Source organism: Hippoglossus hippoglossus, chromosome 7 (genome assembly GCF_009819705.1).
Source record: "Hippoglossus hippoglossus isolate fHipHip1 chromosome 7, fHipHip1.pri, whole genome shotgun sequence".
In the NCBI taxonomy this organism is placed as follows: Eukaryota; Metazoa; Chordata; class Actinopteri; order Pleuronectiformes; family Pleuronectidae; genus Hippoglossus; species Hippoglossus hippoglossus.
Window position 1 is genome coordinate 4,147,831 of NC_047157.1, and position 11,350 is coordinate 4,159,180.

The 11,350-nt window shown below is 41.4% G+C and overlaps 1 protein-coding gene across 1 annotated transcript; it reads right to left on the reverse strand.

Annotated features, from left to right (window-relative positions):
* On the reverse strand, positions 1 to 10,909 carry nsfl1c (NSFL1 (p97) cofactor (p47)). Its single transcript, XM_034591314.1, has 9 exons — positions 10,772 to 10,909; positions 9,233 to 9,333; positions 9,017 to 9,094; positions 7,630 to 7,795; positions 7,341 to 7,457; positions 4,091 to 4,200; positions 3,568 to 3,705; positions 2,264 to 2,434; positions 1 to 1,190 (listed from the first exon to the last, which is right to left on the reverse strand). The coding sequence occupies exons 1-9, from the start codon at positions 10,871 to 10,873 to the stop codon at positions 1,028 to 1,030; spliced, it is 1,146 nt and encodes a 381-aa protein (XP_034447205.1). The 5' UTR covers positions 10,874 to 10,909; the 3' UTR covers positions 1 to 1,027.
* Between the last annotated feature and the right edge of the window lie 441 nt (positions 10,910 to 11,350).

Genomic DNA, 11,350 nt, shown 5'->3' on the forward strand with positions numbered 1-11,350 from the left:
TTCTTTATACATCAACCATAAAATGGATTTATTACACCAGGAGGTCCAAACATATTTCTGTGTTGCCCCAGGATGCATAGAAGATGTCAGTGTGTCATAGGAATCCACTACTACAAACCAGAGTTTACAATCTATATGATCTTTTGTTTGACAAAAAAGCCATGTGTAGCTGTGATGTTACACAATATCAAAATGTGTAACCGGGACAACCTTACAATCTGTAAAGGAAAAGAGAAAAGAGGGAGAAAAGGCAGCTTAAAAAAATAATTCCATCTGGATTTTGAACAAATGTGTTTGTGGAGGTGAATAAAGGATAGTAAGGCTACTGGTATTGGTTAGCTTGGAGGAAAAGAAAAAAGTGTTTTGTGACAACGTTTTACTTTTCTCTCCAAGCAGAGTTTACAGAGAGAAAAGGAAACGTTTACAAAACCACACTGTCAACATGTACTTTTAATAAGACTAGTATTCCTTATGTGGTTCTGGTTTGTGCGGTTGGAACTGGGACTCTGCCGGTGGTCTGGTGAGGGCTCCAGCACCTGACAGTAAACACAGCTGAAGGGCCAAATGAAGGTTAATAGAAAAGGAGAAGAGGGGAGCAAGTTAATGAAAAAAAAGAGCCAGGTTTATTGACCATCTCTGCAACCAAGCTGCTCCTCAGAAAGCTGGACTGCTGCTGCGATTTTGGATTAGACCATCTACTGCTCTCAGGGGAACACGTCCCCATCACGACCACAATCAGCATCTGCAGCTTTCCAGAACTTTGAGAGTTCTCTGCTCGATTTAGGAAGGTTTTTAAGTTTCCCCCTTTATTAGTGCCCATCACAGACCACGCAAGGGTGGAGGGTGAGAGTGGTGGTGGTGGTGGGGAGGGGGAGCAGAATGTTACATTTGACTTTAGAAAACAAAACTCAGAAATTAGAAGTCCATATATAAGTCCATGTTTTCTCCTCCCTCAGAAGGGGCAGCAGGTTTCACGTGGCTGCACTACTCTGCCGCACCAGCAGGGATTGACCTTACACTCGGCACTTCACTTTAGCAGCTGAACGATGACAGCGTTGAGGAGGTTGGCCTGCTGCAGTGTCTCGCTCTCGTCCGTCAGCTCCTTGTTGGGGAAGGTGGTCATGAGAACAAACTCTCTGGCGGCCATGGTAGGCCGGGCCGCGACCAAAAACTCGCGCAGGTCAGACACCCTGAGGGACACAACGATACGTTATGCAGGGTTCTTATTCCATAGCTACAGTTCAGATCTTCAAAGAACATTTTGTTACTACAACAGCAACTCGGACTCCTTACAATCGGTAAGGTAATCAATCATTTTTATTGTACCTGATACAGAGCTTGCAAATCTGTGTGTTTTTTGTATCATTCTTCCACTGTAAAATGAACCCCATCCCCTCTAAGAACGTAAACTCTAACATATGGAGGTGTGTGCTCAAATTGTGTATAATCTACTTTTTGGCATAAAAATAAAAAATGTATGTAGATATATTGATATATATTCAAATATCTCAGGATAAAAAGTGGTGCCATACACACATTACGTCCTGTCTCTGTCTGCTGCACCACCCTTCACCTTAACACTCCAGAGGATCTATTCATGCACAAAGTCAGTTTGCTCTGGAGAGAAGCGATCTCTGTCAATACCAAAGTGCAACTGCACCTTGTGAAGACAGTGAAAGAGAGTACGTTGATTATTTTATTACAAAAGACTAATTTCCACAGGACACTGACAAAACAAAGGAGGCAATTATTAGAGGAGCGCACTTGATTTTGCTGAAGAGAACAGATCTGAACCAAACTCAAACTTCAACTAATAAAAAACAACTGCGTCAGGTTTTGTCATCCACATAACTGTATGTTGTCAGATTACTGAGCAAGAAAGAAATTAGTTATTAAAGCAAATAGTAACTGACCAATGGTAATTCTGCTTGCATCTTGACCAAATTAATATTTCATGAATGATAAGTGAGAGAGCTGGACATGGCTGGAAACAGCGACATGTACTGTTAGGCTATAGTACAGTATGATTTACTGATTTATACACTTTTCCTTTGATCTTTGGTGTTTGTAAGCAGCTGCTACAATGACACAAGCATAGGTTAATTTCTCTGCCATTAGTTGCTGCTCGTGGTGTTTTATCAGGAACAGAGCCAATGATGCATTTTGGGTTGAAAAAGGGGGAAACACCCGGCAGAGATGTAATTTTCAGCTGTTTGAAATGGCACAGTAAACATGCAGGAACACAAGTCTCTGTCACAGTCACCTGTGGGTATGGTTGAACTTTTGGACCAGCCTGCCACCATCAGCCAGTCGGATCTGAATGTTGGTGACGGGCTGGGAGGGGTCGAGGGCCACTGAGGTGCTGGCTTGGACCTCGTTGGCAGCCTGGTCCTGCTGGGCTGAGGCCGGAGCTGTAACCAACTCTGGGGTGGCACTACAGGGGGGGAGAAGATCACACTTAATATTTTGTCCAGTCGTGGTCATGATGGATCATATTTACCCAGGACAATCATCTCAGTTTGTCAGTTGTAATATTTTAACATTTGTTTTATGTTGGAATGTTGTTTTTTTAATATGAGTTCTCTCAACTGATCATTTGTATCTTGTGTACTTGGTAACTACATTTTTTTTTTTTATAAAGAAACACTTAAGCCTTTAACAAAATAATCACATATAGAGATATGTTGTTTTTGATGGACAGTTTTTTGCAGAATAACATTTATTTTCAGTCCCAGCAGTACAAATATACAAATTCCTAAAAAAAGACTTAACAGCCTCCTGCTGCACAATCTACTGTCAAAACAATCTCATTTTTAGTTTACATGACATAATCCTTTTTCACTAGTGGGCTTCCAATATCCCACAATGACATACGGAAATAAAATGAATGCCATCGTCTACAGCAGGCACAAAGAAATATGAACTTACCAACTGTAGACAATAGCTTTAACATTAATTTCTTTATACAAACAAATATGAACTTAAAGACTTTGTAAGAAGACATTTGAATCCTGTGTAAGGCCAAGAACTGCTTTCAGTGGTTTTAAAAGGGTTTTCATGATGTATTCCTGCTTTGAGCTCACAAGTGATTTGTCCTGAGCTGCTCTCAAAGATGAACCATGCACTATGCTGTAAGCAGGAAAAAGCAGCTTAGTATTCTTTACTTTATTAATTCTAAGTTGGCATCTAATTCTATAAAATATGATCCCTTTGCTAAAAGTGAAAGAAGCTGCACAAAGTGGATATTAGATTTGTATTCACTCGATACAAAAAAGTGTAGAACGTAAAGCACATGTACTATTTGAAATGTATTGCTGTTTTATGTGTGCTGATATATTTTTAGACAGGACAGACAACTCTGATTGAGAGCTGAATGTGCTCCAAGAGTTTGGAGTAAAAATAACAATGTCGTCTGACATTCAAGACCTAGAATTAGGATGATTCATTCCCATGTCGAGTAAGACTGATTTACCAACCTTTACTTACACTGAACTCAGCTGCTGCTTTTTGGAACTGTAAAGATTCACAAACCATGTTAAATAGAAAAACAAGACTCATCAATCTCACCTTCCCAACTTCTGTCCTTCACCTCCAAAGGCCCTAAAAGCCAACTTGGGTTTGCTGAAGTCCTCATCCCTGTGGTCCTCCATGTCCAGGTTGACCTGGCCCCCTCGAGACCGCTGCCTCAACTCCAGGGGGATCTCTCTGCAGGGTGACAACCAACAGTAACAGGGGCTGAATGCTGTCAGTGTTGCTAATGTGTGCTGTTCAAGCAGACAATGGTGTCTCGTGGTCAAATATAGTTGTGAGGACACTCATTGACATAATGCATTTACTAGCCCCATACCCTAACCATCGCAAATAATTGCTTAACCCTAACCCTAAAACCAAGTCTTAACCCTCAAACAACCCTTTGAATTTGTGAGGACCAGCCACAATGTCCTCACAATGATGGTATTGAACCAAAATTGGCCCTCATAACTACAGAAAGACATGCGCGCACACAAATATAACATTAAAGACAGGGTGTTTTCTAAGGCCTATGATGACCATATGTGTAACCTAGATGAAGTTGGCAGGGTGTTCTCACCCCCTTCTGATTGCCTCGAGGAAGTTGGAATTTCCAGGATCGCTGTAGTTTCTGAGTTCTCCATTATCCAGACTGAAACCTGTCTTCCACAGTTTGAGCACCACATGTACCTAAAACACACACACACACACACACTTAATTCCAGGGCTTATGAGGTAGCAAGCCAGTGTGATAAAGTAACCAACTATTAACACTAATCTTAATTGTTGCTTATTTAATGTGCTTGCCCACCTGATTGTGAACATGTAATGAATTATTATAGAAAAAGAATTTGGTTTCTCTTAAGTTTTAGCCCAGTCTGTAAATAGCTATTGAAATTTAAAAACCACAAACTGAATCAAAGTCTTTGTAACTAAGAATCATTAGACCTTTAGATTTATTTAGCGTCACCTTCACTGTGAAGCAGAGGTGGGAAACAGATGGCCTTCAGACCATATATTGTCAGTAACAGTTTGTATCTAGTAAATTATTTTTGAGGTCAGAAAGACTTTCTTTTCAACCATGCAAACGTATTCTGCTGATCCACACAACTTTTCCCCCTCAGTCGAACAATCTGGTTGTTATTTTCTAGTTTCTAGTGAGCACAGCTGCTTCTTCAAAATGTCACATTTCATTTTGACAGACCAATTTCAAATTGAACACGTGGCTACTAAATGTTTCATGAGCAGCTGTTTGTCGTCTGTCGATACAAGGAGTGAAGACGTGACCGTGCAAGAGAAAAAGATCTCCCACGCAGTTATTTCAACAGTGAAACAAAACCTACTGTTACTGTACTGAAAGTAGTATCCATTATTTCATTTCAAATTGAAGAACAAAATGTGTATATGTCCCCATACAAGGTTTAAACTATTTCTGAGTTTGTGACTCTGCTCATGTGATGTTCCAGAGCAAACCCATTTAAGCTTGACCTGTTCCTTGAACTCAAATGCCCCAGAAGAGAATGAGACACATGACAATTTAAGAGATACTGTAAAGATTTAAGAGTCCTTAAATCACATGTAAAAGAGAGAGGAGGCCACAGGTAGGTTTATCGTGTCTCAAAGGTAGTTTGTAAGATGTGCTGTACGACTAAGTCAAAAATAAGGTTGCGTGTCGTTTGGGTTTTCCGGATACCGATGCTAAACCGATATTTATTTTCTTCAAAAAAGCACCAAAGAGGGACATTAACAAGCTCTTCAGGAGAGGGAAGCCCCGCAAAGCAGCCGGACCTGACTCTGTCTCCCCATCCACCCTGAAGCACTGTGCTGATCAGCTGTCTCCATTGTTCAGACATTTTTAACACCTTACTGGAGACATGTCAGGTGCCAAACTAAACCTGTAAACTGAACAAGGAAACCTCTAACTTGATGTATTATTAGAAATATTAAGGTAGGCCTGTAACAATTTTTCACTACACTGGCTTCCGGTTAAATCTAGAATAGAATTTAAAATTCTCCTCCTCACCTTCAAGGCCCTTAATAATATGGCACCATTATACCTCAAAGAGCTGATAGTACCATATCAACCCACTAGAGCACTGCGCTCCCAGAATTCAGGCTTACTTGTCGTCCCTAAAGTCTCTAAAAGTAGAGTAGGAGCCAGAGCTTTCAGCTATCAAGCTCCTCTCCTGTACGTTTAAGAGGAGGCTTAAAACCTTCCTTTACGATAAAGCTTATAGTTAGAGCCGGTCCAGGCTTGTCTTTGACCTGCTCTTAGTTATGCTGCTATAGGTCTAGAAGGTCGGGGGACACATGACACACGGAGCTTCTCTTCCCAGCTTCTCCTTCCTCTTCTCAATCCTTATCACGTCAAAGAAATTAATATCTCATCAATACATGTTACTGACTTGACTTCTTCCCCGGAGTCCCTTTGCCTTATCGTCTGCAGATCCAGGGCCGCGACTGCGGCCACATCGTGGATTATGATGGTGGATCGCGTATCAGAGATCGTGATCGGAATGGTGGATCCTGTATGGCGGAATCTGTATCGTGCTGGCTGATCGTGATAATAATGGCGCATCCTGCATCGTGTTGGCATCTGATAATTCATTGACCTTCCATTATGCTATAAGTGTTTATTCCAAATCAATGCTGCAAATACTCTTATCTTTCTGATGTTCTCCTTTACACGTGGCATCTATTGCACTTATGTCCGTCCTGGGAGAGGGATCCCTCACATGTGGCTCTCTCTGAGGTTTCTACCTTCTTTTTACCCTGTTAAAAGGTTTTTTTTTTGTAGTTTTTCTTTACTCTTGTTGAGTGTTAAGGGCAGAGGAAGTCACACCTTGTTAAAGCCCTATGAGACAAATTGTGATTTGTGAATATGGGCTATACAAATAAAATTTGATTGATTGATATTGTCATTATTGTGAAACCATTTAAAATAGAATATTCAGTCAGACGATTGAATTAGAGTAAAAAATATTAAAATATCCAAAATAAATAAAACAAACCACAGACAATCAAAACAATGAATTGAAGGGACCAAAATTTGCCCTTGGTTACATTTTAAACATTTGGCACAGGATATACGTTACCAGCTCAGTAAACAGGATGGTTATGATTTACATGAGCTTTTAGCTTTGTATTGTATTAGGTTAGTATTCCCGCGTTTCCTCTAGGATTGTGTGTGTGTGAGTGTCTGCTCGTCTCTGTTGCTCTTCACACAGACAATCATAATTACTTAGTTATGAATCAATGGTGTTGCATCATGAATCCGGTTTGTTCTGGTCACTTAACACTCGTCTTTTGTGTAGCAGAGAGTGCGCACAAAATGTTGGGCTGTTATTCAATGTGTTAAAATAGTGTCTCATAAATTCTGGAACTAATCAAGGAAAATGTTTAGACAAATATTTGGTCACATGTACGCTTGGAACGGGGTCACACAAGCAGTCAAACACGGAGCATCCCTCTGCTTTCAAATGCATCACTAGGTGCCCCATTAACTTTGTCGTGTTCCTCCCTTTAAACGGAATTGTTTTCAAACATTTGCTGCATGTCCCTGGTGTCGGAATCATTTCTCATGAAACACAGCCACACCTTTGAACATTTAGCTTTAATAATTTTGTTGTGTCAACTCGAGTTAGAGGTAGCTACTAGCTAACCAGTAGGCTAACGTTATGTGCTCCCAGAACCATCAGCATTGTTATTCGGTCCAGTAGGTAACCTCCATGTAAGAACTGGTGCCTGACCCTAACTATGGTGTCTCATAGTGCCAAAGGTACTTGATACAAAACAATCACTGAAAAAAGTCCATCAGGATGTACACTCACATCCTGCTGGTTGCCGCCGCCGCCGCCGCCAGCGCCGACGCCGCGTCTCTCTCCAGACACATAGGCGGACTCCTCCTCAGGAGCTGCTCCTAGCCTGTAACCTCCCCCCAAAAAGGCCTGGGTGATGAGAGGTGATAATAAAAACACAATATGAGTCAATGGGATTGGATCACCAAGAGGAAGGAGAATTATAAATAAAAAAGACGGTCATAAAATTGCCCAAACCAAATCAAAATATACATAAACTTCATCTGCTATTAAGAGATTGCTCTGATGAGCTTTCTCTTACCTTGGCTTTACTGGTCTCTCCTGGACCTCTCCCACTCCGGTCCAGAGGCACAGCTCCATGTTCTCTGGCTCCTTTGAAAAGATCCTCCACCACCTCATTGGAACTCTTCTTCTTGGGAGGTCCAACGATCTGCTGCCCACTGCGCTCTGATCCCCCTGCAAAAAACCTGGAGGGGGACATAGGAGGGTGAATCAAGACAGAAGGGAATTCTTCCACAGAACACGTAACAGAGTACAGATTAAGGAAAGTAAAATGAATGATCAACTAAGTCAAATAAGTAAAATAGTTAGATAGATCTATGTGTAATGCATAGTGCTGCAGGTTTTCATGCCTGTGTGACTCGAGCAAGACCGATATGGATACTTGGGGCTGATGCCAATACTGATATTTGAGAGTAATATACCATGTCACAAATACCATGATTCAACAAGATTATCATCATCAAACCTTTATGACAAAGAAATACAATTGAGGTGCGAACTGTAGCGAGTCAGAGACGTCAGCATAGTCTTAGCGACAGAGAGAGATAGAGATATATAGAGAGAGAGAGCAGCTGACGAAAACCTGTCAATGATCTCAATATCTTTCATTTATTATCTAAGGCAGCAGGGCTCCATCTGATTGGCCAAATATATTGACATACAGAGTGTGAAGGCAACACCATTTATCGCAGTTCAAGCTGTCTTTTGCATTATGCATATCACGCATGTTGACATCATGAGAAGATAACTTTTCCATATATCATGCTGCCCTAATATAAATTATGTATAATTGATTCTAAATAAAACAATTAATGTTTATTAGTTCAGCTTGCTCAGGGACTGCAATGTAAATGGACAAAAATTCCATTATCAACATCACACAGTCCCTTAACAGCCAGTCCGCTGCACTGCTCCAGCAGGACAATATGCTGATGCCGCAGAAAAACTGTGAACAACCTGTCCACAATGAATGAGGTGAAACCTAAAATAGTTTGGTGCATTCTGGACTAACACCCACTGAGTGAGACTTTCTACCATACAAACACTGTGGATGTAGAGCACAGACAGAACGCTTCGTAAAACCTAGAACTTTGTCCCAACGAGAGCTACTGTTACTACACACACGAGCAGTCATTTTATTTATATATTTGTCCCTGCGTCTATATCAATCCCTGATTCACTCAGAGGTTGACACTCAATCTCTACCAGGGCCATGAATGTTTTTCTATAACATTTCTAATACCATGATTTGTGAGTTTCTTGTGGAGGAAGGGCAAATATCTTTCGTATGGCGATCAAATCAATCATGGCAGAAAAAAGTCTTGACTTAGTGCTTTATCATGTACTGTCACTGTTAAGTGAAGACTACTGATAAACAAACAGACGATGCAGGAAATTTAACTCACCTTTGACCTTCTTCCTCGTCACTCTCCTCCTCTGCCTCATGCATCAGATCTCTGAAGGACGTCACTCTGGGCTGCGAGCTGATATTAAAGAAATACACCGGGTTCATGCATTTAATTGAATGTCGTTAAATTATACAGACGATGAGGAGTGAGCCAAGTCTTTGTACTGATGTGGATACAGTGGCAGAGAATTAATAAAAGACAATACAAACACACCTTGGACCTGCAGACCGGGAGACCGAGGAGCCTCCCTCAGGTTGAGGGAGTGTCACTATGTCGTCATCAGCTCCGTCCTCAAAGAAACTGGCGAGTGCAAGCTGTAAAGAGGCAAAGGTAACAAGTCAACAGATGCATTCCACTTAAAGTGGCTCTGCTCAGTGCTGACTTAACATGATGCACACTGATCTTAACACAGTGCATGCTGGTTAGAAGAGCCGTTATTCTCCTCCAGCTGCAGCACCTGGAAAACTCTTATGTTTTTATTCTAAGAAATTCAAATGCATTATCAGCCATTTGTTTCTCTCCAAAGACGTAGAGATGTATTCAATGTTGTTCTGGTAGTTTTTTTACTACAGTTTTCATTTTCAGCTTTAAAAAGCTTTTGTTGGTGCAAAATAAGTTGTGATCTTATAGGTTGTATGTTCATCCTTTAAATTGTATTATTTCGGACTTTTGTTTTTAATCATAAATCAGAACATACATACAAGAACTTGTTAAGGACATAAACAAACTATACAAGAAAAAAGGATTAGTGGAGGTTTTAATGAAAGTACATGTATGTGTAATCTTTTAGATTAATATTAATTAATGGGGCCAGGACTTAAGAGGCATACATCAAAACACAAAGTGAGAAATGAGTAATACAGGTTTTGATGTATTTTTACTGTCAAGTCTTTGGTTCCCAATGAAACAGAAAGAAATAAACATGTTCTCTCTCTAACAGGGTTCCTCTGACACATATCACTGACTTTTCCCTCATATGTTTTCATGAAACAAGACACTGATTTAGATGAGATGTGTTTTCGACTCACTGACGCTAAGGGAAGAAGATTTGTTTAGTCCTCCCGTGCAGCCGCAGTCTGAGCAGGTCCAGCTCAAACGCACCTAACAGCATCTTCATCCTGACACCTCACCGCCTGTCTAACAAGTGACATGTGTGATCACCTCAGTAACTGTATGTCCTGTCTGTTCTCTACAGGACTGATGTTTACAACATGGCACCGCAGCTGATTCGTGTACTTTCTCTTTCTAACCGCAGAGAAACTGAATCACAACAGTCGTTAGGTTTCATTCTCTATGTATCTCACTCACAGTATAATAACAATACGAGTGGTTAAGTGTCCGACTTCATTTTCCTGCCCACAGACACTCACTTCAACAGCATTAGTAGCTAACCGGAGTTGTTAGCTAGGTTAAACCAACATTAACCCAGGCTAACGCTAGCTAGCACGGCTCAACGGACGCAGTCTAGCGTCAGCCACACTTAACGGCAGATAATGTTAAGTGAGACGACAGGGAAGGGACTTCTTGAAACTAAGACCGTGTCGGCTGACGAGCAGCACAGCAGCCGTGTTGTTGGTGACAGAAAGCGGCCGGGCCATTGTCAAAGGGTGACTTGCACAAATTACCGGCAACAAGGGCTAGCGTTAGCCGGCGAGCTATCCGTCTGACACATGACATGTTGCCGCCGTTTCCTCGGGACTGGCCGCAGAACGCTGCACCGCAACTCGGCTGAAAAGCACCGAGAGGACGTACCTGCAGGTTCCAGCCGGCGGACTCCAGGAAAAAGCGGGCCCTCTCCTCGTCCACATCGGTCACAGCGACGAACTCCCTCACTGACTCCTCTTGGCTCGCCATTTTGATTTGCTCCTCCGCCGACTCGTCCGGCTCCACCTGAGGAAACAAGCAACAGATGATGGTTCCTATGTGGTTTCACAGCAGGAACCATCATCACAGAGGCGTAGACACACATAGAGAGTATAATAACACGACTGACATGTGGATTAAACACGTTTCTATCATTTTTACAAGAATATTTGGGATTATTTATTTTAAAAGTCCACAGTTTTATCACATTCACGATTTGTGGCGCTGTTAATGTTTTGACCACTAGGTGGCAGTCTATCCACGGGTTACACAATAAGTCCTGCGCTTTGTCTGTGTAGAACAAAAGGTCTGAAGCGTTGACTCGGGATCACAGCAGATGTGCATAAAACTTGTGATTTAAAGTCTTTATGTTTGATAAAAGAAACTGAGGAGGATCTGAGCAGCAATGACAATTGAATTGGAGAAGTTTTTGCCAGTAATGGTAGAATATGTGAGTACGCTTATTGT